This window comes from Rattus norvegicus, chromosome 1 (assembly GCF_036323735.1).
Source record: "Rattus norvegicus strain BN/NHsdMcwi chromosome 1, GRCr8, whole genome shotgun sequence".
Taxonomy (NCBI): Eukaryota; Metazoa; Chordata; class Mammalia; order Rodentia; family Muridae; genus Rattus; species Rattus norvegicus.
The window spans coordinates 97,244,774-97,269,740 of NC_086019.1; the positions used below are offsets into that span (position 1 = coordinate 97,244,774).

General features: G+C 48.4%; 1 protein-coding gene across 3 annotated transcripts; it reads left to right on the forward strand.

Moving 5' to 3' along the window:
• Positions 1-1,479: 1,479 nt before the first annotated feature.
• On the forward strand, positions 1,480-24,773 carry Slc7a9 (solute carrier family 7 member 9). Of its 3 annotated transcripts, XM_008759103.4 has the most exons (15): positions 1,480-1,601; positions 1,987-2,068; positions 2,315-2,422; positions 2,779-2,890; positions 5,187-5,334; positions 6,125-6,367; positions 6,819-6,944; positions 7,330-7,429; positions 8,670-8,714; positions 9,210-9,333; positions 10,280-10,383; positions 18,715-18,811; positions 19,693-19,842; positions 22,418-22,592; positions 24,601-24,773. In XM_008759103.4, exons 4-15 carry the CDS (start codon positions 2,804-2,806, stop codon positions 24,663-24,665), a joined length of 1,464 nt encoding a protein of 487 aa, XP_008757325.1. In that variant the 5' UTR covers positions 1,480-1,601; positions 1,987-2,068; positions 2,315-2,422; positions 2,779-2,803; the 3' UTR covers positions 24,666-24,773.
• Positions 24,774-24,967: the final 194 nt, after the last annotated feature.

Here is a 24,967-nt window from a genome sequence, read left to right on the forward strand (position 1 = left end):
CCTCCCCCTCCTCCTCCTCCCCCTCCTCCTCCTCCTCCTCCCCCTCCACTTCCTCCTCCTTCTTCTTGCCCATCTCCTTGCCCCACCGGGCAGTTTTGTTGGAAGTTGATAGGAGGGAAAATTAGGCTAGTTTGGAACTCAGAACAGGAAGCCGTTTTGCCCTTAGGCATGAAGGGCTAAGTTCAATTCCCATCCCCAAGGAAGCAGAGAGCAGGTGGATCACTGCCTCAGTAGCAACTCCCTTGGCCTCACCCATAAGCTGCAGTTCAACAAGAGACCCTGTCTCAGAAAACAAACAACAACAAAAAAGTAGGGTCCCAGGGATCAAACTCAGGCTGTCAGGCTTGGTGTCAAGAGCCCTTCCCTGCTGAGACAAAAGTTGTTCTCTGACCTCCACACTTGTGCACAGCACACACCCACACATATACCCTCAGGGTTGAATTGACCTCTGTCCTCACACCCATTGGCATTCGTGTCCAAGTTTATACCCAAAGAAAAAGGGAAAGTAGGTGGACTCAGCAGTGTAAAAGTCTAAGATTCACTGCACTAGGGGAAGGCAGGACAATGGCGGGTATCTTCAGAGACAGTGGCAAGTAAGTAGTGTCTCTAGCAAGCAGACAGATTTCAGCGGGTGTCCAGAGAAGGGCACAGAAACACAAGAAAGTGGGTTAAACTCTGAGCGCCAAGGGCAGGCTAGCAGGCTGAGTTCAGATAAACACATCAAGGACAGGGCTGGGGCATTTATTTATTTATTTATTTATTTATTTATTTATTTATTTATTTATTTATTTATTTATTTGGTTCTTTTTTTTGGAGCTGGGGACCGAACCCAGGGCCTTGCGCTTCCTAGGCAAGCGCTCTACCACTGAGCTAAATCCCCAACCCCAGGGCTGGGGCATTTAAATGCCCAGCTTTTAAAACTAAAACAAAAACTAAAAGCAAACAACTTCTCAGTCAGTGCTCTGGCTCTGGGACAATCAGTGTCCCTTGTCCTCCAGAAGGCCACAAAAGAGTACTCTGAAAAATGCATTACCCCACTCTCAACCCCACAACTCCTGCGCTAAACTTCAGTCCCACTCCACTCTTGAGGATGTCGTTAGATCTTACCCTGGGGGAGTTAGTGCTGTTACATTTAAATGAGGAGCTTTGGGGCTGGAGGGAGGAGGCCTTGCTGGCTCCTGCCCATCTGATAAGGTCTCATTTCAGCTCCACTGTTGATGTGAGAAAAGGGGGTGGTCGAGGCCTGTGGAACCAGTAGCCAAGAACCCCATTTGAGCCCAGCCAGGGAACCTCTGGCTCCTCCCACTCAGATCGGAAATACAGGGTTAGCCTCCTATTGCAGGCTCTCTCTGGGCCTCAGTTTCCCCATGGGGGAAGTGAAGATAGAAGGGGGAAGATGTGTTCCTTTCCCCCTCTATGGTCCAGCGATCCAGTCTTGGGCTCCTTGAAGAGCACGTGATAGGACTCTGAGGGCACTTGGCTGGAGTCCTGCTGAAACAGAGCACCCGGTGAGCCCTCCCGCCTTTGACGGGAAGGCCTCACCCAACCTCCTGCCTGCTCCCTCTTGGGCACCAGCACTCCCTGAAGGAAATTCCTGGGAGGTAGCAAAACAACTGGGAAAGGAAGTTACAGATTCAGCACTTTTTGTCGGGGGATCAAGTCTCCAGAGCCAGCCCGGGGAGATAGTAAAGGGCTGGTTCCAAAGTTTATTGCTGCGATTCCTCAGTTGATGAGCGGTTTCCATTGCTGCTCTGAAGAGATTTCTCCTCACAGGAAGTAGCCGATCTGGAGGAATCCGTTTTACTGCAGAAATGATCTAGATAAACAAAACCAAAATGGGGGAAGCTGGACTTGTCTGACCCCCTTATTTTTTGTCTGGTGGTGTCTATCAAGGCTTTGTTGCTTAGAAGGAAGAAAAAGGGGGAGATGGGTGTTTAATAATTACCTCTGTTGACCTCTGTACCTTCTGGCTTCCTCCACGCCTAGGCACAAGACATGGCCCTTCCTGGGGCCTGGCCCTGAGTTGCGGGCTGGGTGGTGGTCAGCAAGGCAAGCATCATCGGCAAAGGTAAGGCCCGCCTTTGTCCAGCCTGGGGTCTGGACGGAGAAGGGATCTAGACACAGGGTACCACCATCACCTCTCTGTATGTAGTAAGTTGAGCTGGTTTACTCCAGCAAATCATCCCTGCCTTAGTATGTTTCGCTGTTTCGATTCTTGGTTTATTTTTATTTATATTTTGTCTTTTTTCTTTCTTTCTTCTTTCTTTCTTTCTTTCTTTCTTTCTTTCTTTCTTTCTTTTTTTTTCTTTTAAAGACAAGAGTCTTTCTACGTATCCCAGGTTGGCTTGACTTGCTGAATAGCCCAGGCTGGCCCTGAATTTATCATTTTTCTACCTCAACTACCTCAGTGCTGGGAGTTCAGGTATGTAGTAATACATGTGCAGTATGTAATAATGTCTTCATAGCTTTGAAAAATAGTGGCACTGAGTCTTGGAAGCAGAGCATTTTTAAATGTACTGGGGGCAGGGAGGAAGACACAGATGACTTTGGAAGAGCTGTGGGGAGCCCTGTGGCTTGGACGCATTCACGTCTGACTTTCATCCTGGAGTGGAACAGAGTGTTCTTGGGGGTGGGGGGATCGAGGACTGCGCTCTGCTCAGAGGGAGCAGCTCCTTGCTTGCGGTCAACCACCTAGATGGTCCAGCCTGAGAGAGACCCTCATAAGCCCCGCCCCTTGCATACGTATTTGCACCAACTGACTCAAGAGACTCCTTTCAGCCCTTGGAACTCACAGTGAGCAAGGATGGAGGAGACAAGCCCGAGGAGACGGAGAGAGGATGAGAAGTCCGTCCACAGTACAGAGCCCAAGACCACAAGTCTCCAGAAAGAGGTGAGGGGGTAGGAGAGGTTGGGGTTGGGCAGTATTGGTCTCACTGGCCCTTAAAAAAGCACAGGATTGCTTGCTTGCTTGTTTACTCAACCAAGATCTCCCTATGTAGCTCTGTCTGGCCTGGACCTAGAGAGTCTTCTGCCTCGGCATCCTAAGAATTGGGATGACAGGCAAGCAGTACATGCCAGCACCATGCCTGGCAACGTCTCTTGTTGCCGTTGTTTTCATAGTCTGTGCCAAGTCTTCCTGGAGCTGTAACTACAGTAATTGGGAGCCACCGTGTGTGTTCAGGAAATAGAACTTGGGCCCTCAGGGCAGCCCTCACTCTAAACTGCTGGCTGACTTTAGGACATTTAAAAGTGAACAGTTATCTGGACCTGTCTCTTGCACACCCAGCAGTGAGTTTAGTAAACTCTTTTGAAGTCCGTGTATATATACTTAAAGTCCATGCATGCTTTTCTCTGTGTTAGCAAGACATCTATCCTCCCAGAGAGTCTGTAGACCAATGGCCTTTCCAAAAAGGATCAGAGAGGCCTCTGATGGCTGGTTCCCCTAGGCCTCCAGTCTCCTCACCACAGCTGGCTCTCAACTGTCCCAGCTGTGGTGCTAGGAATGGTTGAGTCTCTAGCGACTGTGCTGCTGTGCACCAGAGAGCCCAAGCTAGCGGGGAGGAGCTGAGAGGTGGGGCTAGCTGAATGCACAAGGGTGCTGGGTGGGTAGGGGTTGGGGGCTGAGATCCAGGGTAAGAGTGGAGGTGGATTGGAGCCCGGCATGCCACTCAGCACCTGTCCCAGGTACGTAGGCAGGGCAGGAGCCAAACAAGAAGGGCTAGGAGGACTTTTAGGCTCACGGATGAGGGCAACATTGGGGGACTGCGTTATGGGTGGGACACTGGGTCCCACTGCCTAGCAGTGGTCAGGAGAGGGATGACATGAAGCTATGTGGCCAGGTGGGGGATAATATATCCTAACTGAGGGTCAGCATGGTGTCTTTGTCCCCAGCGGCCAGGCTCTGGGCAGTGACATTGTCCTCTCTGACAATTGGAGTCCTGATCCCGGCAGTGTCTTCTTGGGACCCCATGACCCCAGCACAGCATGAAAACCCCAGGTGTCTACATTCAGGCAGCCAGATGCTGAATGGCCACTGATGTCCAATTTGGAAGCTACCAGTCTCTCTGCAGGGGGAAGGTTCTGGAGGTCTCCGGTGACACTAAGACAAGCCCACACCCGGGGAGGGAGGAAAGGAAGCCCAGGCAGCCTTGCTCAGCCTGAAGGCGAATGGAAGCTGATCTTGCTTCTCGTGATTCTCCATTTGTGTTTGCAGAGAGCCCTGGGCAGCCTCCAAGGGCCAGCGGTGTTAAGTAGAAACCTGCGGCAGCTTTTTCCTTTATTTTATAATTTTACTTAGTTTTTTGACTCATTAATTGGTATTAAGTTTATGCAAAATAAAATGTGCAGATCCCCTCCTTTTTTTTTCTGAGACAGGATCTCATGTAGGAAAAGCTTTAAACTTACCATATAGCCAAGGATGACTTCAAACTCCTGATCCCCCTGCCTCTACCTCTCAAGTACTGGAATTTCAGGCCTGAGCCATGTCACTGTCTTCCTAAAAAATGTTCCTAGAAAGCTCAGGCCTCTGAAGTGTCACAGTAGGGCATTTTGTCACTCTCACCAGTGTTCCCCAACTGGGAGGTCCCTACTGTTCATGTGGCCAGGGCTCAGTCTTTGAGTCTTTTCCTTTCCTTTCCTTTTCTTTTTTTCCTTCCTTCCTTCCTTCCCTCCTCTTCTTCCTCTCTCTCTCTCTCTCTCTCTCTCTCTCTCTCTCTCTCTCTCTCTCTCACTCACTCACTCACTCACTCACTACGTAGCCCAGGCTGGCCTCGAAGTCAAGCATCAGCTTCCTCAGTGCTGGAAATGCTGGTCATCGCACACACTGAAGAAGTCCGTTCTGTTCTGACCGACTGAGAGGCATTTTTTTCACAGGCTCTTCTTTCTGGAAGCCTGTTGTCCAGGTCAGCGTTTACATGGAAGGCAGGAATTCCTTCCTGGCTGTCTGCCTCAGCACCCCAACCCCAGCCCCAGTGAAATGGGTGTGATAGGCTGTGCCAAAGCACAGGGCAGTTCTGATGCCTCAGCGTAAGGCACGGGCCTGGTGCTCCCATGGCAGCAGCACAGGGCGGACATGCCTGGGGCATGAGTCAGCTTGGGTTCTTCTGGCCTCACTGGGGTTGGGGGAATTTATCTCTGGCCCTGTGAACGCCCAGCTGGTAGAATTAGTTCTCTTCTTGCACATGCAGGTGGGTCTTCTCAGTGGTATCTGTATCATTGTGGGCACCATCATCGGCTCCGGGATCTTCATCTCCCCCAAGTCTGTGCTGGCCAACACAGAATCCGTGGGGCCCTGTCTCATCATATGGGCAGCCTGTGGAGTCCTGGCTACACTGGGTAATAGAGGCGACAAGCCACGCAAGCACAGGGTCTCATTTGGTAGCCCAGGCTGGTCTCAAGCTGTGGTATGCCTGTTGTGGGATGTAGCCGTGGTTCCGAGTCCTTCTTCTCAGGGTGTTTAGACACCAGGCTGGAAGGATGAAGCGGTGTCTGAAATGGGTAGGGTTCTGCGGGATCCAGATGAGGCTGGGAGTGTCGGTGTGTCTGTGTGTGTGTGTGTGTGGGGTATTCCCTGAGGATCTTAGCGCTACAGCTCTTCTAGATGAAGGCCTTCTCTGACAGTCACCAGTGAAACAGCTCTCTCAGAGGATCTTAGCTTGTATGCATACCTTTATTCTGGGTTGGTTTGTACACATCCATTTTATTCAGGGTGAACTAGGGATATATACGGACCTTTGGAGAATGGGAAGAGGTTCTTCTTAGGGTGAAGTTTCATTGGCTGGACTTAAAGGTACTAGGAACACCTCCTTTGCATGGAGAGGTGTTCCAGGAATCCCACGTACTTGCTTGGGGATTGAACTTGTAGTGCTAAGGACTATTCGACCTTCCCCATCTAGAGGCTAGGGCTCCCCAGAAAAGGTCCTAAGAGTTGGGATTATAGACTTGTACCACCATGCCCAGCTGGCTTCCTTTTGCAGTGGGTGTGTGGTAAATAAGGGTGAATCTGCTTGCAGTTAAAGGTCCAGCAGCTAGGACTGGGCTATTCAGACTGTGAGCCCCCAAAGGAGGAAGGTTCTGTGGATTAGGATGGGACCTCATAAGGAGTGGGCTCCCTCCTGTGTTCCAGGCGCCCTGTGCTTTGCAGAGCTTGGCACAATGATCACCAAGTCAGGGGGTGAGTACCCCTATCTGATGGAGGCCTTCGGCCCCATCCCTGCCTACCTCTTCTCCTGGACCAGCCTGATTGTCATGAAGCCCTCATCCTTCGCCATCATCTGCCTCAGCTTTTCAGAGTATGTGTGTGCGGCCTTTTACTTAGGCTGCAGGCCTCCTGCTGTGGTAGTGAAACTCCTGGCTGCTGCTGCCATCTGTGAGTTACCAGCCAGGGTGGGGGGATGGGAGGGGAGACAGGGAAGGCCCGAGTTGTTGACATCTTCGGAATCTAGTCTTGGCTCTTCCTTACTTAGCACAGCAGGCCTGCAGGGCCTGGTGAAACAGGCCCAGGTTGGCCATCCCAGCAGGTGGTGGGCAAACCCCCAGGCCTGTGGGAGCTGCCGGAAGGGGGTTATCCTGGAGCTGCAGGAAGGGGGCTATCCTGGGTTTTCCTTGTTCAGGGCCTGGCTGCTTCTCCTTCACAGTCTGAGATTGGGCTTGATTTTGAGTGTCAACATTGGTGTATCTTAAAGTTGCTAAAGCCAGTTTATTTAATTCTACTCCCTTTATTGAGGGTCTGGGGGTGGTGGGGGAATAGAAAAGAAGGGCTTTCCAGGACCTTGGGAAGAACGATGAATACAGAATGTTACCCGACTTGCGCCTTCCAGTGCTTATCACTACAGTGAATGCGCTGAGCGTGCGGCTTGGCAGCTATGTGCAGAATGTCTTCACGGCAGCCAAGCTGGTGATCGTCGCCATCATCATCATCAGCGGACTGGTCCTCCTGGCGCAAGGTGAGGTGTGGCAGGATGGGAGAGCAGGCCCCGCCTGGCATGTGACTTCCTGTCTTCTAGAGCAGTCTTGCCCACGAGCACGTGTGTTTTATGGTTTATGTATTTGTGCTTGCTTGTTGGCATTGATGATTGATCTATTGACTGATTGATTGATTGATTGATTGATTGACACAGGAACTTATCATATAGCCTAGGCTTGTCTCTAACTTACGATGCTCCTGCCTCAGTATCCTGAGTGCTGGGATGACAGACATGTCCTATCACGTGAAGTTTCGGTTCCTTTAATAAATGGGTCAGGAGTCATACCCTTCTTCCGGTAGAGAGGGGAATGAAGTCAGTGTCTGGCTAGCTGACATTCCCGCTTCACTGTCTGGCTTAATTTCAGGAAATGTTAAGAACTTTCAGAATTCTTTTGAGGGTTCACAGACCTCTGTGGGCTCCATCAGCCTGGCATTTTACAACGGACTCTGGGCCTACGATGGGTGGTAAGCGCTCCTGAAACACTCCCAGTCCACTGGTGGGGTCTTTACGAAGCTTCAGTTTCAGCTGCTATGGAGAGCAAAGATGTCACCTTTCCGGGGTACAGCATCTTTAGCTTTACCTTCACATGAAATGCTCAAACCCTGACCTTCCCACATCCCTGGGACACCATAGATGAGATCATGGGGCCACATGATCACCTTAACCCTTTCCCAGCCCGGAATTGGCTCCGGCCCCTGACAGTGCCCGGTGAGGGTGTCGTTGGTGAAGCTCTGTGTACCTGGAGAATTCCATCTGAGCTGCATAGAGGCAGCACAGGCTGCCCAAACACCTGACAAGACCAAGGATTTTCAATGGTACTAGCCCGGCAGTCCTGCAGACATTAGATGGACTGTGCTGTGTCCCTCAAGGCAGAAGCATGGCCGTGGTGATGCTGGCCTCCCCGTTACCACTGGTACAGGGTTCATCCTTCTTCCAACCTCTTTCCAGATTTTCAAAGTACCCTGAATATTCTTGGAAATTCACATGATTTCCACAGAGGTCAGAGACTTAACCCAGTATCAGACAGCTAGCACTTGGAAGTTGCAAGGAAGACTTGTCACCACCAGGACCTAGGGAGCAGAAGTTACCCTGCACTGGTGTGAAAGCTCTTTTTGGCCTTTTGTTTTTCTGTCAGCACTCCTTGCATTGTTTTATTTTTACTGTTGAGGATGGAACCTAGGGCTCTGTATATGCTAAGAAAGCATTCTATTGCTGAGCCTCACCCCCCACCCCTCACTGGGGGATTCTAGGCAGGGGCTCTACCACTGAGCCACGCCCCCAGCCCCTCACTGGGGGATTCTAGGCAGGAACTCTACCACTGAGCCATGCCCCCAGCCCCTCCCTGGGGGATCCTAGGCAGGGGCTCTACCACTGAGCCATGCCCCCAGCCCCTCCCTGGGGGATCCTAGGCAGGGGCTCTACCACTGAGCCACGCCCCCAGCCCCTCACTGGGGGATTCTAGGCAGGGCTCTACCACTGAGCCACGCCCCCAGCCCCTCACTGGGGGATTCTAGGCAGGGGCTCTACCACTGAGCCACACTCCCAGCCCCTCACTGGGGGTTTTTAGGTAGACACTGATGCTGAGTTATGTGTCCTACAGTAGAAATCTTAAAATGAATCAACATTTATCATTGCTCCACAAACTTAGCCAAGAGAGTCATGTAGCACGTCATGGTGTCATCCTCGTTACTTTTCTTTGTCTAGGAACCAACTTAACTACATCACTGAAGAGCTTAGAAACCCTTACAGGTAAGAGCATTGCATGGGGCAGGAGGTGATGCTCCCACAGCGAGATTCTCCTCTCTGGGCAGAAAGTGGAGCTGCTGCCTCTTTCCACTGTTCTGTTATTCTGAGTCTCTCCCACTCAGTCAATTCCTGCTCCCCGCACCTGAGGGCGTGGAGCCCAGGGCCTTGAGCGTTCTGGGCAAGTGCTCTATCACTGGGCTATGCGCTGCTGCTGAATGAAGAGCAGCATAATATGTGCTCATTATCCCTTTAGTCTGTCTCTGTCGGACAGTGGCATGGTTGGTAATTGGAAGGAAGAACATTGACTTTCTTTATCTCTGCTTTATTTTTGCTTTAAGCCATTCAATTCTCCTGCCCTGGAGTATCCTTTGAAAATGTCTCTTGTTTCTGTTGGGGCTCCTGTAGGGAAGAAGCAGGGCAGAGAGGAGGGAGGACGTAGACCAGTTTAACAGGATGCTCTGGTGTGACTCTGTGTTCCTGTGTCTTTGTCCTTCTCAGAAACCTGCCCATGGCCATTGTCATTGGGATCCCTCTGGTGACAGTATGCTACATCCTCATGAATATTGCTTACTTCACAGTGATGACCCCAACGGAGCTCTTGCAGTCCCAGGCTGTGGCTGTGGTTAGTGGCTGGCGCAGTGACCTTTGGAAGGAGGGAGACGCAGAGCAGGCAGACTGGGCACTCATCCAGCCTGGGGGCCAAAGGCTGTGGGGGAGACTGTCATCTGGCGGTCTGTGCACAGCTCCTGGGGCCTCAGCCTCCCTCCTAGCTACATATAGCAATGGCTGAAAGACCCTGGGCTGGAGTCCTCAGAGGAAAAAAGAATGCAATGAGTGACAGGAGGTAACTTTAGTAATGAATGGGTTGTTTGACCAAAGGTGAGTAAGGGTCTCAGAGCACCTAGGATGTAGAAAGGCCCATGAACCCTGAGACTGGCAGTTAAAACGAGGTCATGCTGGGCTGGGGATTTAGCTCAGTGGCAGAGCGCTTACCTAGGAAGCGCAAGGCCCTGGGTTCGGTCCCCAGCTCCAAAAAAAAGAACCAAAAAAAAAAAAAAAAAAACACGAGGTCATGCCCTGTGAGAGGATCAACAAAGTAAGCAAGGTAGGGTTAGGAAGTGAGGTAATTAAGGTGAAGCAGCTCCAGGAAGTTAGGCCATTAAGATGAAGTGGGGCCAGGAAGTCAGTGAGGTGAGCTAGGGCCAAGAAATAAGATAAGTAAGATATGTCCAGGGAGGTGAGGCGGAGCTAAGAAACTGAGGTGAGAAGAGGTAGGGCCAACAAGTGAGGGTCAGGACAGTGACGTGACTGACAGTGACACCAGGGTGGTGGGCAAGGGTCCTGTCACCTGCAGACAGGGCTGCTCTGAAGGCTTCTCCCTTCTCTCCAGTAGAGGGCCCCAGAGGCTGTGCCCAGTGCAAGGACATGGGGCTGTGGGCGCCTGTTGAAATGACATGGGGCTGTGGGTGCCCAGTGAAATGACATGGGGCTGTGGGCGCCCGTTGAAATGACATGGGGCTGTGGGCGCCCAGTGAAATCCTTCAGGATGGTATTCTGCCTTTCTGCAGACCTTCGGAGACCGTGTTCTCTATCCGGCATCTTGGGTAGTCCCACTTTTTGTGGCATTTTCAACCATTGGTGCTGCGAATGGGACCTGCTTTACGGCGGGCAGGTAGGGTAAGCCCCCCCCCCCCTTGTCACACTCTCAGGGGACAAGAAAGTCAATGAGGGGCCTCCTACATCCTTAAGCCTCTCTGCTGGCTAAACTCCACATGGGGGCTGAACCCAGAGCACACTGGCTGCACCTATATAAACTGAAGTCTAGACAAGGGATGTGTGCACTTTGGTGGTCCTGGGCTCTAAACTAGGGAACCTTGCCACTTTAGGACGAGGCAGAGGGAAGGGCCACTGGGTGTACAAGGCATGGCTTCCACTTGGCACTTTCTGCGTTTCATTTTTCTCCCTGAGCATCCCTGATCCTTCCTTTTTTTTTTTTTTTTTTTTTTTTTTTTTTATCGGAGCTGAGGACCGAACCCAGGGCCTTGAGCTTGCTAGGCAAGCGCTCTACCACTGAGCTAAATCCCCAACCCCTCCCTGATCCTTCCTGAACATTCTGGTCATTTTAATACCTGCACAGACTGACCAGGAATTGACAGATGTCAGTGGCTGTAGGCTTGAGGGCTATTATCAGTCTGCCACAGCTCAGTTCTGTGGAGCCCTGGCCTGCTGTGGGGCTCGTCACATGAGCAGGTGTAGTTTGCCACTCTCTAGATCCTGCTGGCTGTGCCATTCCTCTTTGTGGGGCACACGCTTTGACTAAGCCCCTGGTGATGGGCCAAGCATGAGTTGTTTCTATGAACACTGCTGTGGGGAATATTCTAGGGTAGTGCTCAGTATGAACAGACTTCCGAGTGGTGCTGGCTACCCAATATCATGTTAAAAGTGAATCCACACTACAAAATAATTCTGCTAGAGCTACTGTAAAGTGTATATAAGGGCTGGCCCCCAACTTTCTCCAGGTCCCGTGTTCCATCCCTAGCAAGGAAGGAGAAAAAGGGAGAGAGAGAGAGATGAAAGAAAAACACTCTTGGGGGTTGGGGATTTGGCTCAGCGGTAGAGCGCTTACCTAGCAAGCACAAGGCCCTGGGTTCAGTCCCCAGCTCCGAAAAAGAAAAAAGAAAAAAGAAAAAAAAAAGAAAAGAGAAAAACACTTTTGGCTAGTCTAGGACTTGATATTATGTGTAAATTATGTTTTCTAATTAGCAACTAACTGAACGTGTTTGTGAGCTACGCTGTGCTGCTTCGATGCCTGGACGTATTGTAGAATGAGCAGGTTAACCTAGCCACCACCGCCCATACGTACTGGTTCTTTCGCACCAACTCTTAGTTTTGAACTATGCATCAATAAAGCATCAGGAGACACATATGCAAACATACCTGTCCGTGGTGGGATCCAAGAGTCCTTCAGGTGTCTACCCAGGAGTGTTGGAGCTGGGTTCTATGAAAGATCTGGTGTGAGTTTTCTGAGGAGGCTCATAGATTCCCAGTGACTGTACTAGTTTACAATCCCACAGAGAGTGAATAAGGGTTCCTCTTTCCCCACATCTTTGCCAGCATTGTTGAAATTTGTTTTCCTGTGGTCAACTTCACTGGAATAAATGGAATCTCAAAATACTTTAAAGTTGAATTCTGCCGTGGCTGAGGATGTGGAACATTATTTTTCCATGTAAAACTTAAAATCATTTTGATGACACATACTTGTGTGTGTGCACGTGTGTATTTGTGCTGTGGCACACATGGAGAGGTCAGTACAAGTTACACTTCTCTCCTTTCACTATGTGAGCCCCAGACTCCGCTGCTAGGCTAGACAAGTGTTTTCATTTGGGGAGCCATCTTTCTACCCAACCAAATGTGTAGCTTGGAGACAGGGTCTCTCTGTGTAGCTCTGGCTGTCTTGGAACTTGCTCTGTAGACCAGGCTGGCCTTGAACTCACAGAGCTCCACCTGCCTCTGCCTCCCAAGTGCTGGGGTTAAAGGTGTTCCTCACAACCGCCCAGCTTGTTAGTTTTAAGAGCTTGCTTATTGGCTATATGTGTTTCTTCTTCTGAGGGTTCTTTATTCAGTATCCCTTTTAAAAATTGTTTCCTAGCCTCAACTTTAAGTAATTTGTGTATTCTGGATATTAATCCACTGTCAGGTCTGTGGCTGGCCAAGATTTTATCCCATTTTGGAGTCTTCCTCTTCACCCCATTAACTGTTTTCCTTTGCTGTGCAGAAGGCTTTGAATTTTACTATTTTCCATTTGTCAATTTTCATTTTCTTTCTTGAGTGACTAGAAGCCTTTTTCAGAAAGTCCTCCTGTTTCTTGAAGTGTTCCCCTTACTTTTTCCTCTGTTTTCAGAGTTTCATGTCTTATATTAAGGTCTTTCTTTGATCTACTTGGAGTTGATCCAGCTCACCCCCCAATCCCAGCCCCAGTACTGAGTTACAAGCATTTGTCACCATGCCTGGCTTCCCTCCCCTTTTGTTAAACTTGTTTTTTTTTTTTTTTTTTTTTTGACAATTTCATACATGCATTCTTACTATCTTACTGCTCACATACTTTGGACCCCACCAAAAACCCTTCTGGTTCCCTTTCACAGTCCACTTGTTTTAGCCAGGGCCATCTGTGAGACTGTGTTTGGAAGCCAGCATTAGAGCCTGGTTGAGTAAGAACATAACTGAAAATGATATCTTCCTCTCCCACGGAATTCAATACTTCAGAAAGGGGTAAGGTCCCCAGCCCCTTCCCAACCTGGGATAAACTATTGGCAGGTTGAGTCTTGTGCAGGCCCATGGTAGGCAGCCGCAGCTGCACTGAAACCACATTTGAGACAATTGGTTGTGTCGTACTCGGAGGAAATACAGCCCTCCTTCCTATCGACCAGATCTTATCCTTCTCCTTTGGTTTTTCAAGGTAGGGTTTCTCTGTGTAGCTCTTGACTGTCCTGGAACTCTCTCTGTAGATCAGGATGGCCCCAGACTCAGAGATCTGCCTGCTCCTGCCTCCCAAGTGTTGGGATTAAAGGCGTGCATCGCCCCTGCCTGGCCAGTCCCCTCTTGCAGTGTTTCCTGAGCCTTTAAGGGTTGGTATAGATATCTTATTAAGAGATGAGTCTGTGTCATTCTGAGCATCGTGAACAGCCTGCATCTCTGTATTCACTTCCATGTATTGCAAAGAGAAGCATCTTTGTTTACGGCTGAGAGTGTCAGAGCATGTCAGGAGATTCCTTTCTATGGAACTTGTCTCTCATCCAATTAGAGTGGCTGGTCACCCCCATAGCAGCTATGCTACCATCACACTTTTGGGGCCTGTTTTGTTTGTTGGGTTTTTTGTTTTGTTTTGTTTTTGTTTTGGTTGCCAAACTGAAGTTCTCATACATGTTAGCAATCATTTTACCCTTTCAGTCACCTCCCTAGCCATGGAGTTGATTTTTGTATAGATTGAGAGTTGAAAAATCTAGTTTTATTCTTCTATATATCCATATGTCCTTTTCCCCTAGATTTTAAAAGGGGGCTGTATTTTCTCCAGTGAATGTTTTTAACATCTCAAACAAAAGAAACAAAAACCTGTGTGTATGCGTATATCACATACATGCAGGATCTCATGGAGGTCAGGCATCAGACCCCTTGGAACTGGAGCTGTGGATGGTTGGGAGCCTACATGTAGGGTGCTGAGAAGTGAACCCAGGTCCTCTGTAAGCAGTAAGTGCTCATAATTCTTTAGTCATCTTGCTAGTGCCTCTCTCTCTCTCTCAGGTTTCTCTGTTCTCTTTATACAGAATTTCTTTGTGTAGCCTTGACTGTCCTAGAACTCTGTAGACCAGGCTGGTCTGGAGACACCCCCCACCCCCTGCCTCCCAAGTGTTGAGATTAAAGGTGTGAGCCGCCTGGCCTGCCAAGACCTCTCTGATTTCTTTTTTCTTCTCTTTTTTTCGGAGCTGGGGACTGAACCCAGGGTCTTGCGCTTGCTAACCGCTGAGCTAAATCCCCAACCCCTGATTTCTTAATGTAGGCATTCAGAGCCGAGTGCTTCCCTTACAGAGTATCTCATGTATCCCAGAGACGTTAGCACTTTGTTCTTTCATTTGATATGAGGAATCTTTACATTTTTCATTTCTTCTATTCCACCCCAATAATTCAACTGTGTGTTGCTTAGTCTCCATGCATTTGTGTATTCTATAGTTTTGGTTTGCTGCTGTGGTCACACAATACAAGGAATTACCTCAACTTTCCTATACTTGTTAGGACTTATGTCCTAATATCTGGTCTATTTTAAATAAAGTTCCATGGCTCATTGAGAAGAAAGTGATCTGCTACATTTAATGGAATGTTTTACAGATAACAAGTCCATTTGTATAATGTCATTGAATTCCAATATTTTTCTGTAATTTTGTTAGGATAACTTTTAAATTGGTAAAGGTGGCATATTGAAGTTAGAAACTTTTACATTAATTTTTTTTTTTTTACAATAAGCTCATTCAGTGGTGTGTTGCTTCACCCCCATGCATTTGTGTATGCTGTTTTCTTCCTTGATGCTGACTTATGGGCTTCCTTAGTACCAAGTGACCTTCTTTGTGTCTTCTTAGTTTGAAGTCTACTTTGTCACATACGACAACAGCTATGCCTGCTTATTCCCACCTTTGTCTGCCTTGTATGGTGAGATGCATTTGTCAAAGCCAACAGAGAAATGATTCCTGCTTTCTTTTTTTAAGTTTATTGATTTATTAAGACAGGATTTTCCTGCACTGCCCTGGCTTTCCTGGCACTCACTACACATACCAGTTTGGACTTGAACCCACACCACCTGCCTCTGCCTCCTGAGTTAGAGGGAGGTATGTGCCATCACACCCGGCATGAGTCCTCCTTTTTGATGTAACCTGCTAGATTGTGTCTTTTGATTAGGGAATTGAGACCACAGATGTTCAGTCATTGGAATGTGTGTCTGCCATTTTTCTGGTTTTGCAATGTTTGATGGTTTCCAGTCTTCTGATTATTCTAGCAAGGATTGTCCTTTCCTGTAGCCTCATGGGTGCAGTCCTCTTTCCCTTCAGCCTATTGTAGGAAGCTTTCTTTCTGTCTTGATAGAACCTTTGCTGGGTGTAGTAATGTGGGTTGAAAGGCCTTATTCCAAGCCCTCCTGGCCTTTTCCCCCTGAGCAATCTCAGCAGCCTCTCGTCCTGCTGGGAAACCTGCTGGTACTTCACTGGGTCACTTACACAGGAGCTGGCCTTCTCTCCTGCCTCTTTCAATGCACATGCTATTGAATATATACAACATTGTCTTGTGCATTTAGAGATTTCATTCTGAGGCATTCTCTGGCCTTGGGACCCTGATACCACCTTGTGATCAGTCTTTCAACTCAGGGGCACAGACTGTGATTTCCCCCAGGGTTTTTGAACATCTTTTGTCATGTTTATTCAAAAGTACTGTCTATTTTTCCATGCTACTATGACATCTAGTCTTTTTTTTTTCATTTTCTGTTATGTTTTTATTAACTATTAATCCTTTAAAAAACTAGCTATGGAATTCATATACCTTTGGCCCACATGGACCAGGTACTCCTGGATTTCCATCCAACCCTGGTTTCCCTGGCAGACTTTTCCCTGGAGGCCCAGCATCACCTTTCGGACCTGGAAGTCCAGGAGGGCCTAGTCTTCCTCCTGGATCTCCCTTTTCTCCCTTAACGCCTTGTTTCCCAGGGATACCATGTTCTCCTGGCAACCCAACATCTCCTGGTGGTCCTCTGGGCCCCATGGGACCTGCAGGTCCTTGCTGACCCTTTATTCCCTGTGGTCCTGGTAGACCTGGCTCTCCTCTATCTCCCTTTTCACCTTTTGTTAAAGGCTCCCCAGGTTCTCCTTTGTGTCCTTTAGGGCCAACGGACCCTGGAAATCCAGGCAGCCCAGTGTCACCCTTTTCTCCTTTGGGCCCACTAGCTCCATGCTCACCAGTTCCCTTGTTGAAGTATCCACCAAAAGGCTGTTGTAGTCCCTGTAACCCAGGAGGTCCGGGTGGTCCGGGAGGTCCTGGATTTCCTGGGCGTCCTGTTTTCCCTCATCTTCCAACCGCCATTTTGTATGGTGACTCTGCAGTTTCAGCTCCAATAAAAAGTGCAATTTAGGTGAAATAATAAATGTTCTTCAGGGGCTGGAGAGATGGCCCAGTGGTTACGAGCCCTGGCTGCTCTTTGAGAAAACCCAGGTCCAGTTTCCAGCACATACAAGACCTCTTAAAACTGGTAGCTCGGGCAGCTCGGGCTGTAGAGATGGCTCAGCCATTAAAGGCTAGGCCCATAACCCGACATCTAGTCTTTAAATGTCGTTTTCCAATAGTTTTTTGGTGGTGTATATAGGTACAAATATTCTGAGTCTTGCTTTGTAACCCTCGCTAGCCTGGAATTCACTATGTAGATCAGGCTTATATTAGACCAGGCTAGTCTCAAACTCCGAGATCCGCCCGCCTCCACCTCCCCAGTGCTACGATTAAAGGTGTGCATCCCCACACCTAGTTTACAGATGCAGTTTTGATATCTGTGCTGTTACAAGTTCCCTAAGACTTGTTCTCATTTTACCTCTTGTAAATATAAAGTCACACAAGCATCATCTATAACTCAGTTCTAAAATATATCCAACACTCGTCTAAGAGTTTTTATAAAGATGTTTGCTACTCCTTCCACCTCTAACTTGGCAGGTCTGTTTCCTGACTCTATGCTTGCTCTAGGTCTAGCATCTAAGTGATGTTTGTAACTGACTTTCAAGATAGTATGCTCTTGAGTTCATCGGAATCACAGTGTATCAGAGCTTTTCTTTCCCTTCTTAGTGCTTCCTTATATGGTAAGAAAAATTGTTTATCACTGGTTGAACCTTTGGCTGGATATTTCTATTTTTGGTGGTTAGGCATAATGAACATTCATCTTTATATTTACATGTGTGTATTTTTTTTAATGTGGAACATTTTCATCTTGGGTAAATTTCTAGGAGTAGAATTGTAAACTCACATAATAACTTGATATTTGATTTTTTTGTTAACAGAAACTCTACAAGTTTAGATTGTAGAGCCTCAACTATGTATTTGGAAGAGAAAAGTAGGATCTATTTCTATGAAGTTAGAGTAGCAGTGTTGGCCAAGGTGTGGCTCAGCAGGAGACCCTGTGCTCAGCATTTGTGGAGTCCTGATTTCATCCTGAGAACAATCAAGAGGAAAGGACTAGTATACTTAGTAAGACTTGGCTCATTTTCTTAGTTGCTTACAACATTAGGAAAATTATATTGTAGACATTTCTCGTATCAAAAGACTTAATGAAGCAGATGTCCTTATCTAGTTGGTACCTCTTCCTAAATTGTATCTCAAAGAGGCTGCCAAAGAGGTCTGGGTAGACGTCTTTGGCCTGTATAATTTTACTAAACTTGTAACTAGAAATTGTGGTCTTTATTGACATCAATACTTGAAAAATAATTTGTTTAGATTTTTTAAAATATTTTATTTATTTATTATATATTATGATTACACTGTCACTATCTTCAGACACACCAGAAGAGGGCATCAGATCTCATTTCAGATGGTTGTGAGCCACCATGTGGTTGCTAGGATTTGAACTCAGGACCTTGGGAAGAGCAGTCGGTGCTCTTAACCACTGAGCCATCTCTCCAGCCCTTGTTTAGATTTTTATGCTCAGTTTCATGTCTGTGTGTCAGTGTGTATATGTGAATGGAACACTTACAGACACAGGAGGCATCTAAGTCCCCTGAAGCTGCAGTTACAGGCAGTTGTGACTCAGCCAGAATGTGTGCTGGCAATTCCATTCCGGTCCTCTGTACGAGCAGTATGCAGTCTTTAACTACAGAGCCATCTCTATAGCCCCCATCCGACTTATTTCTCTGAGAGTGTGTGTGGGTGCCAACAGTGTCAGATCCCCTTGACCTAGGATCACAGGCGATTATGAACTGCCTGCCGTGGGCACTGGAAACTGAGCCCCTGTCCTCTGGAAGATCAGCAAGTACTCTAAATCCTTAAGCATGGCGACTTTCTCATGTGTATTTTAGATTTTTCCCTTTTGTTTCACATTTTATACTGATTGCCAGATGAGGAGGAATTTGGAAGGGGAAGAGGTCTGTCAGATGTGTCTGTTCAGGTACCCCTAATATGTCTTTAGAACATGGGGATCCCAAAGGTTCAGGTCCGTTAGCTTCCTGGCCCCAAGCTCCACACCTTGTCTAGTTTTTACCTTTTCTAAGTCTTGGGAGTTGAGCAGGTATCTCCTCATAACCACATCTCCCCTGTCCCCATCTCCCTTGTCCCCACCCGAATGAGTCCCATGGTACCAGGATGGGGGTGAGCCCTCACAGGTGCAGCCAGCCACCACACGTGCTCACCCTCCAGCCCCTCCAAAGGATTCTACCAGAAGATGGCTTTGCTGGCGACCTCAGAGGTGTCCTCTCTGTTCCCTGCATTGTTCTTTCAGGCTCATCTATGTGGCGGGCCGGGAAGGCCACATGCTTAAAGTGCTATCCTACATCAGTGTCAAGCGCCTCACTCCGGCCCCTGCCCTCGTATTCTATGTAAGTATGGGCTCCACCTGAGACGGCAGCAGAAAGCAGAGGGGTCTCTCTTGGCAGGAGATCCAGTAGAGCTGTGCTGCTGAGCCCAGACTTCTGAGAGAGCCAAGCTCCCTTCTTTCTAGACACTACCCAGAAGCTTCCAAGCTTCTGTGCCCTGTTCCTAACTTGGATGAACTTAGCTGTTCTGAGGCAAATGACAGGAAGGCCAGCTCCAGGGAGGAGAATAAGGCAGTCCATGGTGGTTGCTAACAGCCTCTAACTTTATTTAGCCTGTTAACCTGGATCATCCCTCATGGCTGTGGTTTCTTGGAGATAGGTAGGCCTGTCTCTGGGCCAGAACACTAACTCTGCTCATGTCCATTTCCCTACCTACTCTGAAGATGAGTAAGACCCAGAAACTGGGGATCCCAAGTCCAGGACCAGGCCACAAACGCAGTCATGACCAGATCTGAATTTCATCGTAGTAAAAACTCTCCTGTTAAAGTCATCCCTATAAAGCTGGCGTACAAAATGTGTGTGTGTGTGTGTGTGTGTGTGTGTGTGGTTTTTTTTGCTTAAAATCATGACTTTAGGTCAGACATGGTGGACTATAGCCAGCCTCAGGAGGCCGAGACAGGAAGATCACAAGTTTCAGGTCAGCCTGGATTACAGAGCAAGACTGTGTATGTGCATGTGTGCATGTAAGAGCACACATATCCACAGGCCTAACACTCAATGCTTGTGCAAATTCTTCCTGTGGAGCCTTGAGAACAGATATCACAGTGGGCCAGAGAGGAGACAGGAAGTCTGTGCAGGAGAGGCTGTGGCCTCAGCCTTCTGTGAGGACAAGGACAATGTCTGAGTGCACTGGCGACCTAAAACACAACTCTTCTTCCCACTAGGGCATAATAGCCATCATTTACATCATCCCCGGGGACATCAACTCCTTAGTCAATTATTTCAGTTTTGCTGCATGGCTCTTTTATGGCATGACAATCCTAGGACTCGTTGTGATGAGATTCACAAGGAAAGACCTAGAGAGGCCCATCAAGGTAAGTCAGTCACTCACTGACACAGCAGCTTTGGTTTCTGCAAAGACTAGGAAGGCAGCCATTTCTAATGTTCTTCATCCCCACTGCTCTGCTGCTGAGCATCCCCCACTTGTTTCAGTGACAGCTTATGATCCACACAGGCACTGGGGCGCCCACTCATCAAGCTGTACAGAGGACCCACATCCCACTCAGACCCAGTTCTGACAGGCCCTGACCTCTCCGACATGCTCACACACTGATGAGGACTTTGGAACCTGCTCTGCTCCAGCCTGTGTCTATGTACAGTATGCTTAGTCCTTCCGTGTCCACGGGCTGATGCATGCCCACATACCCATGAGGAGTAGGCTGAATCACCATGTTACAAGTGGACAAACACCAATCTAGGAAAGATGTAGGCAAAAGGAGGGCTGCAGCGGGTAGGGGCAGGGGAACGCAGGCTCAGTTGCTTAGAGCTGTCTGATGGCCTAGTCTAACCTCAGCTATTTACCACCTCCACATCTACGGTTCATTTAGCATTTCCAGCAGGCAACATCATGTTGACAGAATAAGTTTTTAGTCTTCACAACATCCTCATAAAACAGACAGCAATAAAATACCCAAGGGGGAAATCTCATAACCAGTATCGTCAACATGAGAAAAGGGGTGACCAGCACAACCCAAGACTGGGAACAACAGAAGCACTAGTCACCCAGTACCCATATGCTCTAGGATGGGCCTGAGGACCACGAGTGGAAGTACAAGAGCAACTACCTTCTCCCCGAAGAGTCTTAGGATTCCCCACAAAGCCTCCTTTCCAGACCAGAGGCATTTCCTGAACCATGGAAGACGACAGCAGCTGGAGACAGAGAATACAGAAGAGCATCAGGACACAGCTGGGGAGGAGGTCCCCAGGGAGGCCATGTGACACCTGAACATCAAAGCACATCAGGAAGACCATGAAGGAGCACAAGAACAAAGAAGCATGCAAGGGACCAGAGCTGGGAAGGAGATAAAACTAGCAAGTGTCTGAAAGAAAATGAGTAAGCCAGGCAGAAAGCATTACAACTCAGGAAAGAGTGGAGTGGACAGATCTAAGGCCATCCATCCCTGGGGAGGGAGGGTGGTTGGAGGTAGAACTCCACTATCCAGCCAGCAGTGAAAAGCACACTCTTCAAGGGGAAAGCCAGAGATAGTGCAGGCAACAAACTATTTTCTGGTGCAAATTATGGAGCTTTAAAAATGCCTCGGCCATCCACTTCTTTCTTGTCCCTGCCTCCATTCCCAAGTCACTTCTAGAGTAGGGGAAAAGACAACAGCAGCATCAAACCCCTTTGACCACACTCGGACCAGAAGACAGTGCCCTCCTAGCCAAGGGGAGAGGATGCAAGTCAGTCTGCTGTCCCGTCAAACTGACCCGGAAGACCAGACCCTATGAGGGATGCAGGAGATCTTGCTGCAATCTCAGCACTCAGGAGCAGAAGGGGGAAGAGTGCTGCGATCTCAGTCCAACGAGGATACATCTTTCTATAGGAGACCTTGTCTTCGGGTGGAGGGAGGCAGAGAGGGGAGGGGAGAAAGAGAGCTATCAGGCAACTGAATAAGTAGAAACTAGGCTATGATCTTATCAGGTAAGTACCCGAACTCAAAGCATTGCTTAAGGCAAAGGTAAGATCCACAACAACAACAACCCCCAACTCACTGATAAAAGCCAGAATGCAGAGCTCTAAGACAGCAGCCAAGAAGCCTATTCACCAACTTAACCAGCACCGCTGAGCCCTGTGCACAAAGCTGCAGGAGAAACAGAATCAAACACACTGACAGACAGCCTGGAAACACCCACCTTAGTCTGCAGCGGGTCCAGACCCATCACTAGGAAAAGCAACCGGAGCTCTGAGGACTAAAGCGAGGTGGACAGCAACCTGGGTTCTGAGCTTAGACACTCCCATCAAGAACTGAGCAAGCCTCCTCAAAGGCATTGTGAGTGGTCAGATGGGACCATCCTATGGCATTGTGAGTGGTCAGATGGGACCGTCCTATGGCATTGTGAGTGGTCAGATGGGACCGTCCTATGGCATTGTGAGTGGTCAGATGGGACCGTCCTATGGCATTGTGAGTGGTCAGATGGGACCGTCCTATGGCATTGTGAGTGGTCAGATGGGACCGTCCTATGGCATTGTGAGTGGTCAGATGGGACCGTCCTATGGCATTCCAGCCAATGTTCCTTCTTTCACCTGCAGCCACCTGTCTGCAGGAAGTGAGGCTTCACACGTGGAGAAAAAGCCACCCAGAGCTAGAGTCGGACAATGCATGCCACTAATCATCCAGTTTCTCTAATCTGTGCTGGAACACGGGAGGCCAGGGGAGGGAGGGAATATGGAAGTTGAAAGCAGGTAGCTTTAATTTGGTAGAGACATAAACTTTATATTCAAGTAAAACACCTGCCTTTTCACATCTAGTGAAGACTAGACAGAGGTGGGAGAGGCGAAATGATGGGGCAAAGGTGTGCTGGGCTTCCCCACGCCTGTCTTCTTTCTAACCCAGTTTCAAAGGGAAGCAGGAGCTGTGCCACACCCACGTGTTGATGTTCTGCTTGCAGGTGCCCATCTTCATCCCTATCATTGTGATTCTCGTATCTGTTTTCTTGATCCTGGCCCCCATCATCAGTTCGCCAGCCTGGGAATATCTCTACTGCGTGTTGTTCATACTGAGTGGACTTATATTTTACTTCCTTTTTGTCCACTACAAGTTCAGATGGGCCCAGAAAATCTCCAGTAAGTATCAACAGAGGGCGTAAGGAAAGTGCACAGGCTTCTCAGCACATCTCATTTCCCCTTCAGAACTGCACGCTCCCCACTGTCGCCCTCTGGACCCACCTTTGGTGTCCTCTGTTCCTATCTGTTACTCTAACAAGGAGGTGGCAAAAGCACCATGCATATTGCCAAGTACACATTCACTGCTAACAATTTTCCATGAAGACCACACCAAGGGTGTGGTTTACGAGCATCTATACTGTCTCATCAGATGAGGTCGTCCAGAGCATGGCCTTTGCTTTTGCTGCTATCTTGAGGCCAAAGTTACCCCAAAGTGACAGCTAGAACTGGAGCCAGGTACAGGACAAAGGCCTGAATCCCCTTCTTCTCCTCCACACACACAATTCTGCCATAGTCTCTATGTTCTGCTGACCTGTTCCACAGCTGTTTGGGCAAATGTTTTAAAAAGCTAGTTGCATGAGCTCTCTACTTCTACACAGAAAGTAAGGTGCCCAACACCAATCAAGACTGACCTATACCTGGTTCTGTGTTGGAGACGGGGTCTCACTATGTAGCCTAGATTGGTATCCCAATTTCCTGCCTCAGCCTCCCCAGTGCTGGGGTCACAGGTTGTCACTGCACACAGCTATCTGCATGAAGCTATGCTTCATTAAACGTCTAACTGTATCATATTTACTGTTGTGCTAGAGAGCAGACTCGGTCCCAAGACACTCCAGACTCAAGGCCCCGAGCCCCGGCAGGTGGTGAGGGACGGCAGCATGTCTGCTCACTATACAGTGTCCCTGCAGGTGGGGAGGGACGGCAGCATGTCTCCTCACTATACAGTGTCCCTGCAGGTGGGGAGGGACAGCAGCATGTCTCCTCACTATGCAGTGTCCCTGCAGGACAGGGATAGGGCTGTGCAGTTTAACCCTGGATGGAGCACAGGGTGTTGTGGTCCACAGCCACTTGGTGTTGACTGAGCGTCTGTGATTACAATGCCTCTTCCAGCTGGGCAGTGCAGCCTGTGATCCCAGCACTGGGGCAGAGTTAGGAAGGTCACATAGAGAGACCATTTCAACAGAAACAAAAAAGAAAACCTGTTTTATTTACTTATTTTTCTGTGTAGTTCTGGCTGACCTGGAACTCACTTTGTAGACTAGGATGGCCTTGAACTCACAGAGATCTGCCTGCTTCTACCTCTCAAGTGCTGGGATTAAAGGCCTGAGCCACAACTGCAGGGTTTTGAAAAACCTACCATTTAAGTACACTGTCTGGTCTTTCCCTGTTGCACACCTACATCTTAAGACAGGAACCTGTAGTTGAGAGCCAAGTGGAGCTGCAGATGGGAAAGCCACCTTCAGCTTGGGCAGTGCCAGATACTCCCTGCCCATGCCAACTCGGCTGTCACCAAGAGGGAGAATTTATTTCCTGTTGACCAAAGTAAAGTGTGATCTTTCCTTTTCCTGGATCACTAGCCCCTAACCTCTTCAGAGAGAGTGAAGCCTGCAGAAAGCTAAGGACAGTCAGCATCAGGTTGCAGCTGATGGGTAACTGGCAGTCTAGAGAACCAAGCCACTCACTGTACCATCTGCTAAGGCCTGATGACAAACCGCTATCATCATGACTATCAGGAGGCTGAAGCACGATCATGAGTTTGATTGAGGCTAGCCTGGGCTACACAGCAAGACCCTGTCTCCAACAAACCAACCACAAAAACATTGAATTGGTCTAAGGTGGTAAAACCAAAATGAACAATTTGTATTTTTAAACAAAATGTCGTCCTGGTTACTTCAGATTCATCAATGCTTTGCAGCAGATGCATACAACTGAGTCATAGAATATAGCTCTTTGGTAGGAAGTAACTTACCTCTGAAGAACCCATACAGTGACTAGGGCAGTCCTGACTGTGAACTTCAGCTGTGCTGTACGTAATGCATAGTCTAGCTGATGACGAGTCGCTGGAGGTGGACAGTGAAGCTTGTGGCCACTGCTCTAACTGCACCTATGCCTCCTTCTTCTGTTCCAGGGCCGATCACCAAGCACCTGCAGATGCTGATGGAAGTTGTCCCACCAGAGAAGGACCCAGAGTAAAAGGCCCATCACTCGTAGCCCAAAGCTGTGATCAATTTATTTTTGTAAGCAATTATTTGTGGTTATTTCTTCCTGGTGTTTTTCTTAATGAAAACATGTATTCAGATATTTGTTTAATATTATTATTTTTAGCTACCCTTAATTCTTTTGAGTTCAGGGTCTTAAATAGAGGTAAGGTATGTTTTCTGACATTATCAGGATTGTTAGATGTGGTGGCACAGGCCTCTAATCCTAGTACAGGCAGATGGACCTCTGTGACTTTGAGACCAGCCTGAGTTCCAAGCCAGCCAGGACTACATTGA

Bases quoted from the DNA above. Each gene is read 5' to 3' on its own strand.
- Slc7a9 (XM_008759103.4), top strand. From the start codon at position 2,804: ATGGAGGAGACAAGCCCGAGGAGACGGAGAGAGGATGAGAAGTCCGTC. The intron at 6,368-6,818 runs GTGAGTTACCAG...TGCGCCTTCCAG, and splicing joins CCTGGCTGCTGCTGCCATCT to TGCTTATCACTACAGTGAAT. The intron at 22,593-24,600 runs GTAAGTATCAAC...CTTCTGTTCCAG, and splicing joins ATGGGCCCAGAAAATCTCCA to GGCCGATCACCAAGCACCTG.